Source organism: Dermacentor variabilis, chromosome 3 (genome assembly GCF_050947875.1).
Source record: "Dermacentor variabilis isolate Ectoservices chromosome 3, ASM5094787v1, whole genome shotgun sequence".
Lineage (NCBI taxonomy): Eukaryota > Metazoa > Arthropoda > Arachnida > Ixodida > Ixodidae > Dermacentor > Dermacentor variabilis.
In genome coordinates this window covers 148,108,295-148,128,832 of record NC_134570.1, presented here as the reverse complement: position 1 = coordinate 148,128,832, position 20,538 = coordinate 148,108,295, and the positions used below count along the sequence as shown (strand labels likewise).

The 20,538-nt window shown below is 46.0% G+C and overlaps 1 protein-coding gene across 3 annotated transcripts in view; it reads left to right on the top strand.

Annotated features, from left to right (window-relative positions):
• The window catches only part of LOC142576384 (cholesterol transporter ABCA5-like), a 152,245-nt gene that overhangs the window by 396 nt on the left and 131,311 nt on the right, over positions 1-20,538 (top strand). Inside the window, exon 1 of one of the 3 annotated variants that reach the window (XM_075686495.1) lies at positions 19,935-20,097. The exons of the other annotated variants lie outside the window; for them this stretch is intronic. Within the exon in view, the coding sequence (XP_075542610.1) occupies positions 20,002-20,097 (96 nt within the window). The 5' untranslated portion in view covers positions 19,935-20,001. Of the gene's footprint in view, positions 1-19,934; positions 20,098-20,538 lie in introns of those variants that run through there. 3 annotated transcript variants of the gene reach the window in all.

The window sequence follows — 20,538 nt, the reverse complement described above, 5'->3', positions numbered from 1 at the left end:
TCACAGGAGGACACCTCAACAGCACTGCACGGGGAAAGGGGCATGGGGAGAAAAAGATGAAGGGGATAGAGACCGGGAGTAAAAATGGGAGAGAGACTGGAATAGAAAAAAAAAAAAGACATAATGTAGCTCGCGCGTTTCTCCATTCAGCGTGATATGCGGGTAGTCGGGTGTTTGCGCGCTTGGTACGTCCAATGGTACGTCAAACATGTAAAAAACAACGAAAGAAAAAAACTCGCTGGCGCGGATATTGACCTTGGCCAGGCCGAAGTCGCCGCCACTTTTGTAACAAGTAATTTCTACGTTGATGGATATGATGTTGTTCGCTGCATTTCCCTATTCTCATAAACATTTCATTCGACGCTCTTCCAACCTGTACGGCTGCAACGCAGTACAGTGAAGCCCGCATTAGGTGGATAATTCGTTTGGTTGTTGTGTTTCGCAGTGATGCATCGCAGTGATGCAACAACACATCGCTCGTGAGCGATATGTGTTGTCGTACAAACATAATGCGCAGCAGCGGTGTTGATTGCTCGTGTGCGGCGCTTTCATGGATCACAAGATGGTCGGCAAAATATATCTTATTCCCAGCTGCCTGCATGTCGGTCATTTGTCAAGGCGTGTACGTTCGGCGTTGCGACGCCAGGCCATCGAAAGCGCAGCACATTGTTTGTCCGGCTGCAGGCTAAGGCGCACGCTGCATCATACTATGAAGTGGCCTTCAAAGAAATACCGCGCGTTTAATGTTTCATTTATTTCCACCTCAAAGGCCTGAAGGCGTTATATAAGGGGGAGGGCTCCACCCGAAGTGACAGTATCGGAACATAACGAAGTGAACGTCAAGAATAGAAAGAGGAATTTAAAAAGGCAATTACAAAAACATTAATTTTGTCGGTAGGGTAAACAAGAAAAAGAAAAGATCATGTGGGCTGGAGTAGGGGAAGCGTATGTTTCAAAAGATCAGACAAGATGGTTTCCCGGAATGATTTATACTGTCAGTGCATGAAACTATGTTTTCTGGGAGGTTATTATTTGGTTATTTCGTTCGGGATTAGTGAAGTGTTCATTGCAAATGTCTGGGTGATAATGCGTGTTACGGGACGTACGACCGTGGTTTAAGCGGTTAATACTGACACATGTTGGACAATTGTCAATTTTATTGTTAAATGAAGGTTTAAACCTGTAAAAATATATACACTGGGAAGCGCTCTTGCGCTTCCCAGTTTACTACGATGCTCGTTTCTACGAAACAGTTTCTTTCGGTTACGATAGACCCAGGAGGCGGATATATGCGTCATGACGTACGTAGACATTTGTTTTTTCATGAGCAAGAGTAGATTACCTAGCTTAATTGCTACACGACGTTACACTGTAACGATATAGACCATCTTAACAGTAAAGAGAAACGCTGAATCAATTTAGATTGCTAAGGTACTCTTGAGAATAACTTCGTCTATTTCGAGGTAATAGATTGATTACTGAGACAGAAAGGGGGCGTTCAAGGTGTCTTTTTTTAAATTTCGCTATGAAACCACAGGGCGGGCGTTTCAGGGTCACGTCACGGATGGCGAAGTACTTTTGTTTTTCTCATTTCGCCCCTTGCGGTTCAGTCAGTGCTCTTAAATTTTTAAGCTTGGTGTTCGACCTTTCTTCTTTTTTAGAACACGGTATAGTCCATGTTTACAAATATAAACTTAACTATGCCCGAGCGGACGGCATCGAAATCCTTGACGTCACAGGGACCCGCTGGTGCGGGAATTTCAAGGCAGCGTCGCCAACCGTCGTTCGTGTTTGCGTCTTTTTCTGCTCTTTCCAAGCGTCTTCTCGCGGTAACGCGGCTTTGTTTCTTTTCGTTTCTTTTTTTTCTTATTGCGGAAAGGTAATTTCCTAGCACAGCTCACATCACTTTTCGCTTTATTGTACCTTTAAAATGTCGTTGAAGCTATGTTAAAGATAGATATCAACTCGGCTCAGCTTAGTAAGGAGCATGCTCTGTAAACTCTGTTCACGTTCGTAAATCTAGATTTCCGTTTACTGTAAACCACGCACGTTCTTGATGACATCGGTGGGACGTCATGGGTCTCATTTTAACGCGACAGTGTTAAGGTCCCCTTGTTGCAGAAAAACCGGTGTCGGCGGAGTTCTCCGTGAGCGAAAATTTCCGTGTATATTAAGGTACACGTATATGCCACGCCTTACGCTTGCGTATTTGGGACTTCTTATTTTTTTACCCAGGGAAAGTGCTGAAACGTTTCCGCATTGAATCAGTGTCGTTTTCTAACACGATTTACTGTGCATAATTGAACTATGCACAGTAAAAAAAAAGAAAGGTAACTAAATATGAAAGGAAAAGCTGTACATTCCCATTTCTACAACAGAAAGATTGTGTGAGCGGAAAGTACAGTTATTCTTTTAATTTCAAAGCAAGTTTGTTTCTTTTTATCTTTCTCTTTATGCTAAGACACAGTGAAATATTTGTCGTGATCACTGGGCGAAATGAATTCTTTTTTTTTTTTTATCTCTGTAATCCGTGATTAACGATCGCGTGCTAGCTTCACCACCCAGGTAGATGAATCTCATACGCGCGATCCAGTCATTATTAATGTCTGCAAAGCCTAGCTGTTCACCGCGTCAATCCTGCCACTCCGAGCATGGCTATATATATAGGCATATGCATTGCAAGCACGTTTGATAGTAGGATGGCGCCGCGTGCCTTTTGTCTTGTCGTTTGTTCAGCGGCGCTGTTATCTGCGCGTATGTAAAACCCGTAGATAACGACCTCCTCCGAAGCTTGCCGATTTCTCTCTCGCCTGCCGCGCCTCACTCCGCAGAGTCGACCCTCCTATTGGTCGAAGCGCCGTGGTCACGTGCTAGCGCGCGCTTTTTTGGTCCGTAAGCAGACGCCGGCGCCATTCCCAGGTATCGAAATCGCGCTTCGGTTGGTTTCTGGCGGCGGAGTTTTGGCGGGAAGCGTTTCGCTTGCGCTGGCGCCGTTTACCTATTGCGGCGTTGCCTAGCTTATGTTGTGCTTATGGGTGCAAAAACCGAGGAGGCTAGGGGAAAAGAGTTTTCGTTATTCCACCCGGAAGAAGCAACGCGACTCGCCGAAAGATTTGACTGCACAAGATCAGCCGGGCAAACGTTGAAAATGCGCGGGACCGGCACTCTTGTGAGGAAAGTGGCCGCTTATCAGAAGTCACTCGTATTTTTTCGGACGATTTGGTGGGAAGCGCGAGCATCTGCACCCTTCCTTCGCACTAAATAACATTCGGCATGGTTGTAGTTGGAAACGTTCACTCGCTGCTACGAAAGCCGTGCTTCGTGTTGTGTGAGCCTCACCGTTCACGCTTCTGGTTCGGCAGGCTTCGTTATCATGTTGCGCACATTGTTTGGCGCACTCGTTTCGTTGTAGTTGAAACTGTTGCTGGGCTCACACACGAAAGTTGCGCTTCATATGTTAGTTCGACCCGCCATTCAGTGACACGTATTGCATACCGAAGTGACGTGCATTGCTAGACGTATTTATTATTATTATTATTATCATCATCATCATCATTATTATTATTATTATTATTATTATTATTATTATTATTATTATTATTATTATTATTATTATTATTATTATTATTATTATTATTATTATTATTTTAGTTCGACCCCGCTGACGAACTCGACACTAAAACGGCGGTCGTCATCGTTTGAGCCCCCACTCTTCATGCTACTCGCGGTGCAGGTCTAGCTTTTATGTAGCGCGCATTGGCGCACGCATGTGTATTTGCGGGGTTGCTACCAAAGTCGGCACTTACTGTGCCTAGGCACAGTAACGGCAGCGATGTCTTGTGCACGCCATTACTGCGCGCATAATAAATCAGAAAACAGAGATCTGATAAACACAGCCGAAATTATTCTGGCTTCAAAGATGTCGTGCAGATCTAAGCTGGTTGAAAATTTTTTTACGCGGATAGGTCGCGTAGAAGAAATCTCTAACGAAGGGGCGCGCAGGGACCCAGACCATTTTCAACGATCGACGTTGGCAAAATTATTATGGCCACGCACACGGCGGCCTGACGTATCAACATTTCTTATTTTCGAAATCATTTGTGAAATGCCACGGTGTATATTTTCTTCCGTGCCTTGTATTATATTTCAAAAAGTTGTGCCATACCTAATCTTAGTTGATTCATCTTAGAGTCATTTCCCCGAAGACCAATTTGAAAGCCGAATCCTTCGGAATTAAGGCATTAAGAAATTATGACCAGATGCATTTTCGAGCCTTTCTGTAGTACGAGCAAACGCGCATTTGACAGACCACATTATGGAAGTAGTTCACCACCATCGGTTAGTATAAAGCCTAGACCACACGTCTGTCTCAAAAAAATAAAATAAATAAAAGGTAAATATCCATATACAAAGCGTATGCTGTTCCATTTTTCTTGGCGGCGCTGTAGTTCAAATGAAGCTGATCAAAAGGCACCGTTCGACAAAAAAAAAAAAAAAACACTCCGTTAGCTGCCTTGGGCGCACCACCTCCACCTTTGACACCGCAGTCGAAGTGATCGCAGCGGAAGGAGCTTCGATAAAGCAGTGCAACGTGGATTCGGGCAGTTATTGGAGTAACTCATTTATGAACGCCTCCTGTCATATACGCAGCTACGAAACCCTTCAGACGCGCAGTGCACTACGCGCCAAAGGGGCGAACGTTGGGAGCGTCAGCTGGCTGCACCCGGCCAGTGCCTCCGCTGTACTTATAGAGGAGGCACTGACCCGGCCTAGGAGCCGCCACCGTCGGCGCCCGGGAGGAGCCAGGAGAAGGAGCGCCGGCATAGGAGGAGGAGAGAGCAGATGTCGTTGCTTTTAGGTCATTGAGGGGTTTTACGCGTGTGACCTGTTACAACTGCATCGAGAAGCATTTTACTGATTCGATGCACTCCCTGAAAGCTCATCGAAGAGGACAAAAGCTGCAGTCATGAGGGGAGTGAAAGTTACTCCAACAAGGGAGTTGAGCATGTAAGGAAGTTTTTCTGCAATATGGAGGAACAAAGCAACGAAAACAAAAGTCTAAACAGGGTTGCGAAACAGCAGGAAAAGTGAGAAACAGGAAAGGCATGTCACTGGAATTGTCATCCTTCTTTTTTTTTGGTTTATGTGCGTAAGCATTTCTACGCCTATCCAACGACGAAAATCGCCCGTCCGTCACGTAATCCGAATCGCTATAAAGAAATTAAATAAAACAACAAATTCGTCAAAAAAAAAACGTTGGCGATGGTGAGTTTTGAGCCTACTACCCCACGCTCGGAAGCACCAACGCTTGCGGCACATGATTATATCTGAACCATATGAATCTATTGTACCGACGGTACAGATGTCAATGGAGAAAAGTTTCTATAAAGGCTCTATTGAAAGATTTGTTCATGATTCAATAAAAGCCATCTCTAGGACCACAAGTAGAGCTGACTTGGAGTATCGCAGACATTAGGAAAAATGGCGATATTGCGAAATATTAATGCCAAACACACCACATCCTCGATGCACTTCAGTGGTCGTGGAATGTGCCTTCCGTTGGGACGTTCTTCACCGACCGAAATGCCACCAATCTCAAAGGGTTCATGCGCTTCGTGTAAGCAGTCAATGTTGATAAGGAGTAATGAGGGGTTATATGGTTTTCATCACGGTTGACAATGTTTCGACGCTGATGGGTAAGGTGCTAAGGAGCGATAAGTGCTTATAATGGTCGGAGCAATTCCGATAAGGTCAATAAGCACTGATAAGGGCAGTGGCGTAGCTAGGTCAAGGTCGATTCAAATAGGTCGCGAAGCTTCGGGCGAAAAGCGGTTCAGTACAGATTGTCACCGACATCAGCATGGGGGGTTATGGGAGAAGCGATTGAAGCGCGACTATGTTTGGAGGGAACAAACATTGGGAAAGAAAAACGCGTTTTTTAATTCAAACGAGACAAAGTTAGATTCATTCAACGAAAATAAAATTCCTAGTCGATTTTATATATTCGTGACGAGTTAAGAAAATACAAGTAGAATTTTAATATTATTAATAAATGCATTTCTTTTCAGCGCCCTATCGCTACAGGGGGCGTTGACGCCACTATCACTCGCAATGCAATGCACGTCTTGAAATGGGCAGAAAGGCGCACTCGTAATTGAAATACGCCCCCCTCACAGTTTGTGCTTTCTTGCTTGTCGAAGTTTGTCTGAATTTGGTGGCGCGGGTAGCTTCATCGCTTCATAATCTGTTCAGTCAAAAGTAGTGAGTTACGACCGCAAGATAATTGTGTAGTTGTTTCCGTGCGACTGCGCTGGCCGACGGGCTTGGCATCCGACAATAGGATCAGCACTCTACCCCTAAAGCTTTCGTCGGCCTCCAAAGAAAGTATGTTCTGTGCAGGGATGCGTTTTCGACAACCGTATGGCTGGCCTTTTCCTGCATCGCTTTCCACGCTGAAAGCTCGGAACGCCCATCAAGTTGAATGGCGGGGCATTTGAATATATAGCTCCAAAGGAAGGACAACAAAACAAATTTCGCGCCTTCGAAAACAAAATGACGTCACTTCTGCTTTTAACGGACATGGCGTCACATTATTTTTTCTTCCGCCGGAAGTGTTCCCACCACATACGGACGGCGCTAAGCCCCATGAACCGCAGATGGACCGCCATGTTTTGAACGTATGGGCTCCTATGGAAGCTTCGCTACCAGGTATATTTACCTTGGCTAGGTCGTCTGGCACCCGGGGCCCATAGGTCTTCTGTCAGCCTCCCCCCCCCCCTTGTGTGTAGTCGAGGAAGGCGAGGATATCGACAATTTCCGGGTGTCTCCAGACATATATGACACCTCCCCCCCCCACTGGCCCCTTGCACCCGGGGCCCACGACCCCCCCCCCCCCCCCGTTGCTACGCCACTGGATAAGGGTTGATAAGGGCCTGATGAAATGCGATAAGGTTGATAAGGAGCGGTAAGAGTTGATAGCGGTCGGGTCATGTCCGATAAGGTTGATAAGGATCGGATCAATTGCGATAAGGTTCATACCGACCGATTAGGGTTGATAAGGCTCGGATAGAGTCCCATAAGGTTGATAACGACCGATAAGGGTTTATACTGGTCGGATCAAGTCTCATAACGTTGATAATGACGCCAGGCTGCGTGGAGATGAGCAAGTGGCACAATGCTTACGCATACTTAGACAACGGCCGCAGGAGTTTCTACGTGAATTGTCTTTGGGATCAGATGTTGTCAAAGACCATTACGTCACGAGGAGCTAGTCGCCGCCTGCTGTCCTTTTAATGCGTGAGCATCACCAGCATCAAAGTAAAAAAAAGTGTATGTGTATACTTTATGAAGTATATGAAGCCGGTCACGTGGTATAGACGGAGAAGGGTTGGGAGAGTTTGGAAGAGTGTGCATGTGTGTATGTTATACAGGTTGTCCCACATGACTTGAGCCAAATTTTTAAATATGAAAGGCGCTACGGACGCGAGTTGAACCGAATGCATAATGTTGGCACTGGCCTAAAGTTACTCAGGCTATATTTTTAATTTCCCCTTAACTAATTATTTAGTTATCTTTAATTAATCGACTTTTTAAGTATTGGCTGCACACCGAAAGTGTGATACGCAATGTTGTAGAGAACCTTGAGAAACTTCTCAACAAATTGTTTCCAACAGGATATATCTCACGTGGTCCTTTTTGCGCGTTCCAAAGAAAGCTCGCGAAATATGACAAACTACCACGTGACGGGGCGCTTGCGCACTGCTATTGTGCTGCTCTCAAGCGTGCGATGGATGAATAAGGTCGGTTACAGCGAGACTGGCCCGCGACAGGGCGTTATGCCTGGTGTGGGTATCTGGGCATGCGGCTTTTATTGCGTAAGGTACAAAGGCATGCCGCTGGCCGAGCGTTAATTGCCCAAGCGATAAGGCGTCTAAGGAGACGAAAGAGAACAAGAACACAGCTTTATTTTTTGATGCTTCAAATGGGAAAGAGCTGGCAGCCTGCCGACGGAGTGTTAAGGGGTCGGGTTGGGAGGTGGCGTTAGGGGGCCGAAATGATTTTCCAGTGACCTTCAATCCAAGGAGCGCCCTTTGATTATAATGCATGTTCGAAGAGGTCACCATCTGCTGCAATGCACATTTGGTATCTCATAGGCACATTTTCCGTGGCGTTCTTGATCATGGTATCAGGGATGGAGTTGCAGACTTATCTTATTTTTTCTTTTGGGTTCTCTGATGTTGTGGTTGGTGTCCGGTGTACTTGATCCTTGACGTAGCCCCAGAGAAAGAAATCGAGGGGAGTTAAATCTGGCGACCGTGCCGGCCAAGCAATGGGCCCATACCGTCCAATCCACTGCCGCGGGAATATTTCATGCAGCCATTTGCAAGCTTTGCTGCTGCCGTGCGCGGGAGCACCATCATGCTGATACGAAATATCCTTGATCCCATAGCCAATGGAACTTCGCAAAGAAAATCCTCAAGTGCCCCATCAAGGATGTCGTTGACGTATCTTTCGCCTGCAAGCGTGTTATCAAAAAACACGGGGCCAATGATAGTGCCACCGTAAATTCCACACCACACATTAGAGAGTTTTAGTTTAGGGGACGCAAGCGGCTTGCGCACGCAAGAACTAGGGGCGTCGGTACTGCGCATGCGCAGACAAGACATAGGAGTCTGCGCATGTGCGGTACCGTCGCTTCTAGTTCTTGCGTGCGCAAGGCGCTTGCGTCCGCCAAACTAAACCTCTCCATTAACCGACCATTGATATTGGTGATGTATCTTCAAAACCCAGTAAAGATTTCGTCGCTCCAATACATATAGTATGCACGTGACGTTACATCCGCTGCTGTCGTCTGCTTCCGCTACATTCCGCGATCTTGGGGAACCTTATCAACAGGCGCGCGCATAGGCCTATAGGTTCCCCAACATGGCGCCGCCGTAAACCGGAAGTCGCGGAGTATCCTTGAATGACGTACGTGCATACCATGTATAGTGAGCGTTGTGGATGTTCCCTTGGTCATTACGTGAGACGGTAGCTTCATCGGTCCACAGTATTTTGTTGACAAAGCCTGGGTCCTCTTCCGCCTTGATTGTAGTCCAGTTTACAAAGTCCTTTCAATTTTGGCAATCGCGGGGCTTCAACATCTGGTGCAGCTGCACGTGGTGCGGAAGAAGTTGCGTCTTTTTAAGTACTACTCTCCACACTCAAGACATTGACACTCCACACTACGAACATTTGCATGTGGGTCTGAAGAAAACTTTGACAGCATATCTGTCTCCACGTCCTCGCCCAGGATGGAAGATTTACGTCGTTTCTTCGTAAAAGCCCCAGTCTCTCTCAGCGCTTCATATGCAAGCACAATCGTCATTGAGCTCGGACGCGTACCTGGATGGCAGCGTTGAAATATCTCAACTGCGCGCCTTCTATGTCCACTTGACGCACCTAGAGCCAAAACCATATCCGCTCTTTCCTCATTGGCGCAAGCCATATCTGATGCTCAACGTTGCTCACAGCCAAATAGCGTTGCTGTGGAGAACATGCAAGAATACGGGCGCCTGAGGAGCACCGGATATATTGCAGTTCGCTGGGATTGGTTCAATCGAGGTACATAAGGTATATATGATCTACATCCGGTAAACTGGAACAGCCTGCGGGCGCACTCTCTCAGTGACTGACGTGGCGGTCACGGTGCAAAAGTGTGAAGCCAGACGCGGCCACCCGATACTGCGACCACGAAGTGATGCGCACGTGCTGGGTGCGGGATCGAAAAAGAACATCTGGTATAGACAGTAAGTGTGAGAAGGAGAGTAGACGGGGCCAGTGCGAAAATAGTCATCGTCCGAAGAAGACATGCGTAATCGTCCTTCAATATAGCCAAGGTTTTTCTACCATTAGTCAGTCTTGTCCCAGTGTGGTTTATCCGCTGTTATTCGAGTCCTAAGGTTTAATGTTGCAGCAGCATCGTTCAATTCGAAAACTACTACAAGGTCAAATGTGAACAAAGGCAAAATTGTAGCAGCCATCATCACCTTCTATCGTTCCCACGCGCTTCCCCCTTTTCTTCTTTCACGCAGAATCAAAATGCTGCTTTGATCTTTCTTTTTTCGTGGCCTTAGACGCTTCCGCGATTGTTCAATTAACTGAAGTACATCCTGGGAGACCCAAACATGTGCGCAATGTTTGTGCTTCAATGCTCTCCAGCGTGCGCACACAGCTAAGCCCCATGCTTGAGAGCGCTGGCATGCTGTACCGTATATACCCTACGAACTGTGATTGGTACAATTGGAGTAATGTTGAATCCGAGGGGCCCCACCTTGTTGCTGCAACGTCGCGAAGGACGTGAAAAAAACTCCTCAACTTTGACTTCAGTGTAGCGACGTGTCTTTACCAAGATAGTCCCCGATTGATGACTACTCCAAGGAATCTGTGGTGTGTTATTGCAGGTATCGCTACTCCGTTAACGATTGTCGGATACCTGGTCATTAGTTTCCGCGTGAATGCAATCACGGAACATTTTTCTGTTGAGAGCTGGAGTCCTTGACGCCGCAGGTACTTAGCTGTTATTGGCACTGCACGTTGAAGTCTAGCACGCATTTCGCTACGGGTGGCTCCTGACGCCTATACGCAGATGTCGTCCGCATATGTTCTAATCTTCACCGTGTTAGGAAGTTCTGATTCAAGGCCAATCAAAGTAGCATTGAAAAGAGTTGGACTGAGAACTCCCCCTTGTGGAACACCTCGATGTATATTGTACTGGCCGTTGTCGCCATCACTTGTCGACATATACGCGGTGCGGCCACTGAGGTAGCTAACAAACCATGCATATAGCCGGCCACTGAGGTAGCTAACAAACCAAGCATATAACCGGCCACTGACGTCTAAATCTTCCAGTGCATCAAGGATTGCATAATGAAGTACATTGTCGTGTGCAATGTAACCGATGGCTACTTTCCTGTTCAAAAGTGGAGCCCAAATCGACAACACCGTCAATGTAAGAACGGCCTCTTCTGAATCCGTGCATAAAATCATCATCATTATCAGCCTGGTTACGCCCACTGCAGGGCAAAGGCCTCTCCCATACTTCTCCAACTACCCCGGTCATGTACTAATTGTGGCCATGTTGTCCCTCCAAACTTCCTAATCTCATCTGCCCACCTAACTTTCTGTCGCCCCCTGCTACGCTTCCCTTCCCTTGGAATCCAGTCCGTAACCCTTAATGACCATCGGTTATCTTCCCTCCTCATTACATGTCCTGCCCATGCCCATTTCTTTTTCTTGATTTCAGCTAAGATGTCTTTAACGCGCGTTTGTTCCCTCACCCAATCTGCTCTTTTCTTATGCCTCAACGTTACACCTATCAATCATCTTTCCATAGCTCGTTGCGTCGTCCTCAATTTAAGTAGATCCCTTTTCGTAAGCCTCCAGGTTTCTGCCCCGTACGTAAGTACTGGTAAGACACAGCTGTTATACACTTTTCTCTTGAGGGATAATGGCAACGTGCTGTTCATGATCTGAGAATGACTGCCAAACGCACCCCAGCCCATTCTTATTCTTCTGATTACTTCACTCTCATGATCCGGATCCGCGGTCACTACCTGCCCTAAGTATATGTATTCCCTTACCACTTCCAGTGCCTCGCTACTTATCGTAAACTGCTGTTCCCTTCCGAGACTGCTAAACATCACTTTAGTTTTCTGCAGATTGATTTTTAGTCCCACCCTTCTGCTTTGCCTCTGCAGGTCAGTGAGCATGCATTGCAGTTGGTCCCCTGAGTTACTAAGCAAGGCAATATCATCAGCGAAGCGCAAGTTACTAAGGTATTCTCTATTTACATAAAATCAGGAAACCAATTATTGCTCTCTAGGAACCATTCCATCCTTGACAAGACCATTCTTTCCATTACTTTGCCGACGCAACTGGGCAAGGCGATCGGTCTGTAGGAGGAAAGCTCGTTAGGGCACTTCGCCAGTTTAAACAGCACCACATTGCCACTGCATCTCCAACTATCTGGAACATTTCGTGACTCCCACATCGTGTTATAGAAAGATAAAAGGATACATCGTGCTTCTATGCCAAGGTGAAAGAGTGCAGCGTACGTGATTCCGTCAGGTTCTGGTGCTGACGAGTGTCGGGAAACAGAAATTGCAGCGTCAAGCTCTTGCACCGTAAAATGTACTTCGAGTCGCTCACCAGGTGACGGGGGTGCGATGGTGACAAGAGATGAAGTCACTGTGTTAGACGAATCCACAATAAGTTTACAGTAGCGCTCTGCTATTTCCAATTCGGTCCGGCCTTGATGTACAGTCACGGCACGGAATGCATGTATTTGTTGTGGAGTTGCCTGGAGACTTCGTATGTAACAGGGATAAGCGGGCTAGTTGGTGGTCGTTATTGGAATGCATCATGTAACCGCACAAAAACAAGGGACAAAGAAGGAACGCACAAGACATGCGCGGGACTTCAACTAAGATTTACTCCGGGAAATCCCACATTTATACAAGTATCATAATCACACTTGCTAATCATCAGACAGCCATCACTCGACGTTACCATGCGGGCGTGAGTGCCATAAATTTGCTTGTAAATATTTGAAGTCTTTATCGCTCAATGACACTGAAGAGCTGCTTACGAAGCTGCCAGATCGCATTTTTATACAGTAAGCTTCATAGATTTCTCGGCTCAGTTGTGACGCAAACATCTTCAAGACTTTAGTGTCGCGGAACCTAGGCGTGCAATTACGACAGTGGCGACAATGGTCAGCCAGTTTGCTAGCCCCCGCCGATCCTTCTACTCCTGCGCGGTGCTCCTGCAGTCTGACGTTTAGGCACCGTCCCGTCTGCCCTATGTAGCCGTTGCCACGAGAGAGGGGTATCTGGTACACTGCCCCTATTCTGCATGGGACGAACCTGTCGACGTGCTTGATACCACATTCATTTCTTTTGTTCTTACGCCCCAATTTTTGGGCGCCGTGAAAAACCACCGGTACTTCACATTTTTCGGCCACCTTTTTGAGGCGGTGGGAGATTTGGTGGTAGTACGGGATGGGGGTGGGGGGGTGGGGGGGGGGGCAACAGGTCTACGACGTTGCGGCTCCACGCTTGGGCGGAGCTCTGATGGACCCCGCGCTTCCTTGGCAAGGGTTTCTAGCACCGAGGTAACCATATCATACTGAAATCCTGCGCTGTGCAGTCTTCGCAACAGTAAGAACACGCTATGTTGCATTTCATGCTGGCAGGACTTATCAAGAGCAGCACGCAGGCAGTTTTTTGCAATTCCTCTATTTACAAGCTTCGAATTAGCAGACTGGTAGTTTAAAATACCTTTTTTTGATCGAGGCTGATACCTCCAGCACACATCCATGGGTTCCAGCAATAATAATGAAAATGTCCAGGAACTGCAGGCACCCATGTGAAGGCAACTCAAAGGCGAAACTCAACCCAAACGCGCTTTCTCGGAAAATTTCAAGAACACGCTCTACTGCGGTTGAACCGCCTCCCTCCCCAACCCCTTTCAAAAAAATGGCATAATCGTCTACATATCTAAAAATCTAAGCCGAGTAGGCTGTGTCAATGCGTTCAGCGATTTGCTTGTCACAATATGATAAAAATATGTCACTTAATAAAGGGGCAATACAGGAACCAATGCACACTCCGCGCTTTTGGACGGAGTTCTTTCCTTCGAAATTAACGATGGTCGATGCCAGATAAAAATGAAGAATTTCTAAAAAGTCGTCCACACTTACACCACATGCGTTCTGAAAGGCCGCAGGACTGTAGTCATCAATGGAATCTCTAATGGCGCATAGCCATATATCTTGTGGAATGGAATAAAATAGGTCAATGACATCAATGGAAAACGAAAACAACGGTTCCCTCGAGCCTTCATGATCACAAAGAAATGCGACAAGCTCCTCAGAATTCCTTATCATGAACGGGTCCTCAAATCTGAGCAAGCGCAAGTGTTTCTGCAGAAACTTAAGAGACCGTCCCCTGCCTATAGCCGGCCACCGACACTTTGCAAACTGCTGGCGATTCTGCTCGGCGGGGTCGTTCGTACTGCTTCGCGCGCTACTGGTGCTTATAATTGTAAATTATAAATTTATAAACACCATTTATAATTGTAAATAATTATAAATGGTGTTTATAATTGGATATCCCATGCGTTTATGCCTTAGGAATAGATGCCTTTCTTTCTCTTCTTTATTTCATTTTACCGATTTTTAATGCCGCTCGGTGACTGCGCGTGCGCAGTGTCGGCTTTGATTCTACTATGTTATTGTACGGTTGCATTTGGAGAACAAATATTTTTCTGGTTCTTCAAACAGTATGTGTATCCCTCGTTTGTATTTTTGCGCATGTAGTTTTTCATCAGTAGGTCTTGCGAAGTGCAGCCGGAAAAAAAAAAAACATATGTAAACGTCCTGCTTGCGACTTCAAACAAATAAAGCATATCGGCCCCTTCAGGCGTCCTGTGCTCAGATTTACGGGAAGTACTCTGATAGAAAAAAAAAAACTGCAGTGCAACATACCATTCATGTTTCCGTCTTCCTCGCGTAACAGAACGTGGAGTAATTGGTACGGGTTCTTTTATTGGCGGTCGGACCTCGGGCGCAGAAAACAGTTTTAGGTAGCGATTATATATGCCAATCTTTTGCCCGTAAGTCGTGTGAAATGTTCAGTCCAGTCCATGCTTAACATCAACAAAACTCAGCCCCTTTCCACTCTGTGAAGAAGCATGCCCAGCGAAGCTGTGTATGTTGGCCCCTTAATGGCGAACTGCACCTCCGCCGCGGGTCGGCACGGTGCATGGCGAGATCCGGGTGGACCATGCACTGCAGAAACTGCAGCAACGGTAGATGTGAGCCACTTTCGTGACACACATGTTATTTTCCGACACAAAGGCCAAATAAAATAACTCGTGAAATAGCTGATGCACACCATATTAGAAAAAGGGGTAGTGATCGCGTCAGTCAGACAACCATAACGCTGCACGATAGAGAGTATATATGCGTATCTCGACAGACAAAAATTATGATAGAATTTTGAGGGGTCTGAAGTCTTGGTACTGGTCTGATGAGTGTCTCATCTTGCTTTGCTGCGCATGCGCGAGAACACATTACCATCTTAATAAAGGTTTTTTCTGTCCAACAATAAATTCAGTTGAGAGTCAAGTGCTGTCCTGTCTACTTACTGTCTATGTCCACGTCTTATGTGCGCTTCAATCAAGTTGCAAATACGGGCAATCGTCGAATCGGTCGCACTATCCCGCCCATAATGTCGCATCGTTCCATCGAACACCGCCTCCGATGTTGCACCTTCGCCCCGGCATATACAACATTCTCGAAATCCGAGGTCGAAGCCGTTCCCACGGTAGCATTTGAAGTTGGCCTTATTCATCAATTAGTCCAGGTTGTCAGGTCCAGGTAGAGCGATCTTTTCTTGATCCGTCAGCTGCCAGCGTCAATGCTGCGTGGACTTCTGGATGGGAGTTGATGAATGGGGGGGGGGGGGAGGCTAAGTAATGCCCTTGGCCGTGTTGAGACGTAACAATGTGTTATAATTGTATCTGGCACCGTGTTTTTTTAACGTTTTTTTTCGTTGAACAGCTTGGCTAATGTTAGCTGGTACACAGGGTACACAGGAAAACACTAACAAGGTAACATTCTTGTTTCCCTGAGGCAGTCGTAGACCTTGGTCGTAAATGGAAGATGGTCTACTCAATATTTCTAGTTTGATTGTCTTGCAAATATGGCGCATACTCCCTATTGGGAATTGGCAGTAAAACCTGATAAAATTGCATAATATATTTAGTCCTGTCCAGAAAGCAAATGAAATAGTCGGGGGAAATTAGCGAAAGAGTAAAATAATGTACTGTATAATTTATCGAAGACATCACCAGAAACAAAAAGGATTTCCTCAATCGCTGAGCAAAAATCCCAATGGCAGTGTCCAAAAGAAGCATCTCCCAGAGACGGAATGTTAGGAATGGAATTGGCCGGTACAACACGGTGAAACGGTGTGTGTAAATATGTTTTAAAGGGTCTGTTATCAAGCCACATATCAAATTTTCTTTATGCGCTGGAAGTCTTCACGTGCTCGGAGTGCTCTCCAGCAAGAATTTTTCGAGTTAGTTCATTGATAGCAGAGACAGAAATATTTGAAGTGCCGCGAACCCATGATTTCCAAAGCCCCTCTATTATGGAACTTGCTGCTTCATTGCGCAGACGACAGAGACGAATGACTGGCACATCTGTAGGCGCAGTATATTAGATGACTATACATAAGCCGATATGTTACGTGAATGCTTGCTCAAGTGTGAGAGACAGCGTGCGCTAATCGGGCAGTCAGCAGCACTAACGATCAGCGAAGTGCAGGAGGGGTCTCATTGAGATAATCGCTTTAACATTCGGGGTCCGCGAATATTCGAAATTTCGAATACGGATCAACCGGTTCCTGCTGTGCGATTCGCACTGGATTCGAAAATTCGCTATTCCAAGTCCCTGAACATTCGTTTAATGTCGAATATATGAGGCTTAAGTACACTTATCGTCGTTTCGATGGATACAGAACGATGGATTCGAGGGCTGCTCCGAATGATTCTGGTGCAGGATAGCTGCGGTTGTTGCCGCACAGGCGCAGTTTTCTCAGTAAATGAACGGGTCAAAATAACTTCTGCCAACTAATTTCCTGTCATTCGATAAGAACGGCTGGCTTTTAGGAATGCCGTATACGAATTTTTTTCCTACTCATCATTTGGCCAGTCTCAACGTGTTTGCGTCCGTTTAAAACAGTGCGCGATGATGTAGCATTACACTTTCCGCCTTAAGCCAACGCCCCGCCCCGTATTTGGTAGCATACCATTTCCCCTCTTTCTTCACTGTCACCCACCGCGGTTGCGTAGTGGCTACGGTGTTGGGCTGCTAAGCACGAGGCCGAAGGATAGAATCTCGGGCACGGCAGCCGCATTCCGATGGGGGCGAAATTTAGGTGCACGGTAAAGAACGGTCCACGCGGTCCAAATTATTCATGAATCCCCCACTTAGGCGTGTCTCATAATCAGATCGCGAGATTGAGATCACGTAAAACGCCATGTAGTTTTTTTTTTCATTTACTGTCATTGTCAGGTTTTCGAGATAATGTAAAATATATTTGTTTATCATTTATGAGCTCCTCAGTTGTCCGAAAATATAACTGGGAACAGTATTGCATCATATGTCAATGTATATTAAGCCCGATTTCATTTTTCACCGCACGGGCAAGCTTCTTGTTGCTTTCGAAATTAGAAAATATTAGACATTCGACATATATACGGTTGGTCATTTTCGTCGAAAATTCGTATTTGATTCGATTCAGACATTTCGCTATTCCAGCACCCCTATATAGAGCGTATTTCTATAGTGTATTGTACGTGATATTTTACAGTGACATCTAAAATATTTGGCCCCGAGCTAATATAAACCAAACACTGGTGCGGAGATTTCTGCTCGTTCCAGCTTCTCTTTCTTTTTTTTTTTGCCGATCAGATACGAATAATTTATCGGGCCTTTCTAATCCCGTCTGTGCCCAGGCCTGAGAAAGCCAAAATGGATCGGCAGGGGCATCTCCGAGTTCGGGAACCAGGCTCACCTGGGACGATGTAAGCGAGTCTCATTCTTGCCGTGGCGGTTCATGTCGTGAACTGTTAGGATACCATTGACGTAAAAAAATGATAGCTTTGGCTTGTTTCCTTCTCTTTGAGATTACCGAAACGTCGTAGCTGAGTGCAGGAGGAATCCTTAATCATTAGTTTTATTTTCTGCTGTGTTATTCTGGTTTCCACAGTAAAGAAAAGGGGTGGGTGGGGTACTGAAAGAACCACGATCTTTAATTTTCTTACGTTTGTTGAAGATTTTATTCCTCAAAACTCAAGAAGGAAAGCCTCTCTCTTTCTCTCTCTCTCTCTCTGTGCGTGCGTGCTGTGTGTGTGTGTGTGTGTGTGTGTGTGTGTGTGTGTGTGTGTGTGTGTGTGTGTGTGTGTGTGTGTGTGTTATACTTACCTTGGGAAGTAAAAAATAATGCGTAGAGAAAAAAACATGCAGCATTTCAATTAGTAAGTTCTTAACTTCTTAATTAGTAACTTATTATCGCTAATTGATTGATATGCAAATACGTAGACATTCAGTTTGCCTAGGTTAGTATTGCGAAGTATGTTGAGCTTACGGTACAGATAAGTAACACGAGATCGGCGATTACGCCTAGTAAAAATGCGGATGGCTTAATTTTGTACGCGTAGCAGGGAAGTAAGACGAGAGTTAGGCTTCTCTCCATTAAGCTATACAATAATTTAGATCGCTACGGATGAACGCGTGGTAGTGATCAAAGTATGTATATCAAAATACGATCTATAAGCCTTGAGTAGCACGCTAATATCGTAAGAAGGTCTTCCTTGTGGCTCTTGGGTGTGCAAGTTAAGCTTTAAACGTGAATCAAGCCCGTCGCGAAATAAAGAACAATGGTTGGAGGGATAAATAGCATGCGTATTAATAAAAAAATAAAGCGCCCGACGGAAGACGGCGCGCTTCCTCCCCGCTTTCCTCCCTTGCGCGCGCGAGATCGAGCCGCGCGCACATACAGCACACGGCGCGCACCAGCAATTTATTATCGACCTTGGGAAATCATATGGAACATCACGGTGACGGTGACGGCAGAAATGCGCCTGGAGTGTGCATGCAATTTCTTTCACAATAATAAAAAGTGACACAACTTATGTATCATGTATAGACCTAGAATTAAAGATTACGAACTCAGTTTTGGAAGGATTAATGCGAGATTTATTTTTAACACATCATGGTGTGTAAATGACATTTACGAGATCGGCATTAAGAGAGGTCATTAATGACATGATATGAGATAAGACATGAGAGCGGTGTGTCGTCGGCAAATAGGATGCATTTCGTCGTTGTGGTTAGACATATCGGTAGTAGTAAGAGTATCAGCGCAGCTAGAATTGAGCTTGAAACGTGGTTCTGCAGGGCGCAGCAAAACTAAGCGGAAAGAAGAAGGTACAGAAACAGCGCCCTTTGTCTGGCGCTCCTGCTGTCCTTTCTCACTACCGCTTGGTTATGCTGCGCCAGAACTACATTTAAAGCATAAACCAACTATCCCGACACCGCATTCCAGAAATGAACGTTGTGGGGCACCGATGCTAGTTGTCTTTCTGTTTGCCAGCAAAAGGACAACCAGTCGCTCACCGTTACATAAGTAAATTTGAAGGCGTTGAAGAGGGCTTCCTTCAATGCCGCAAGAAGTTTAGAGCAGAGAATGTCACGATTAATTGTATCAAAAGCTTTAATGAAATTTAAAAAAGAAAAATCAGAACCAGCACAGTTGCCTTTCTAAAATAAAATCGACTGCTTCCTTAGTTAAATTAGTAAAATATTTCTCTTTACCGGCGGTGACGACGTCAGCGGTATAACTTACTTCCAGAACGCGATCTTCATTTTGCTGCATCATCTTTTCTGTTGGCGTTACATTTCCTCGCAGCGTTGATGTCTTTAACTGGAGCACGCCACTCCGGTTAAAAGAAAACGACAGCGCTGCAGCAGTTCAGCCTGCCTGTGTCGTCACGTTTTGCTCCAGCTCGTCGTCTGCTACAACATCACAACTCGCATTTTAAAGCAGCGGCCACCAGCAGCGCACAGAACAGGCACGCTCTGTCTTGAAAGGCAACCACGGAAAACACACGAAAGAAGAAAAAAAATATGTCTTGGCCTAATTACTTGCACAGATCGTTGCCATCGGTGGTCAATTCCTTTTCCCTCTATTTAACTTCTCGTATAGCGCCTGCAGGTAGATTCTCAATCGGCCTGCGGGAAGAAAAGAGTGAAAAAAAGAAAAGAACAGAAGGACATCGTCGCGAGCATTTGTGAAGCGCCTTGCACACCTGGCAAAGAAGGCAAGGCCGCGTGCGCTGTAAACACGCAGCGCACACGAACTGAGCTGTCATTCGGTGCGAGTCGTCGGGATGCGTTCCGCAGGGGCCGAACAACGCGCTACGGCCGAGCAGCTTCAGCCGCTATTGTCCGGACACCGCAGCGAGTCGCCGGACCGAGGCAACGAGGTGCGGTTTGAATGTGCACGTGTATATGGAAACGTCGTGCTCACCGTTTATACATATACAGGCAAAGCTGCGTGCTTTTTTGCTAACAAAAGCTCATAGTATACAGCCACGAATTTCGTCGACATCAGCTGGTCTTCGGTGCCCAGCGTATGATATTTGCGAAGTAACCGCTTGAATTACTTCAAGCCCTTTTTTTCATATTTGCCACGTAAGGAAAGTTTTTCCACATTTTGTATTCTTTCTTTTTGCCACTGTGCGACCTTTCAATTGATAGCCAGCGTTTGTGTTGTCGTTTTCAATGTCATGTACGCCTGCATTTCCGGCAGGGCCCTTCGAACAGCGAAATTGACGAGTCGAGTCGGAAACGAACATTCGAGAAAATACTACCATCGGATATCGGATCGAATGCCGAATAGTTTTTTCACTTCTAGGCAAAGCCAA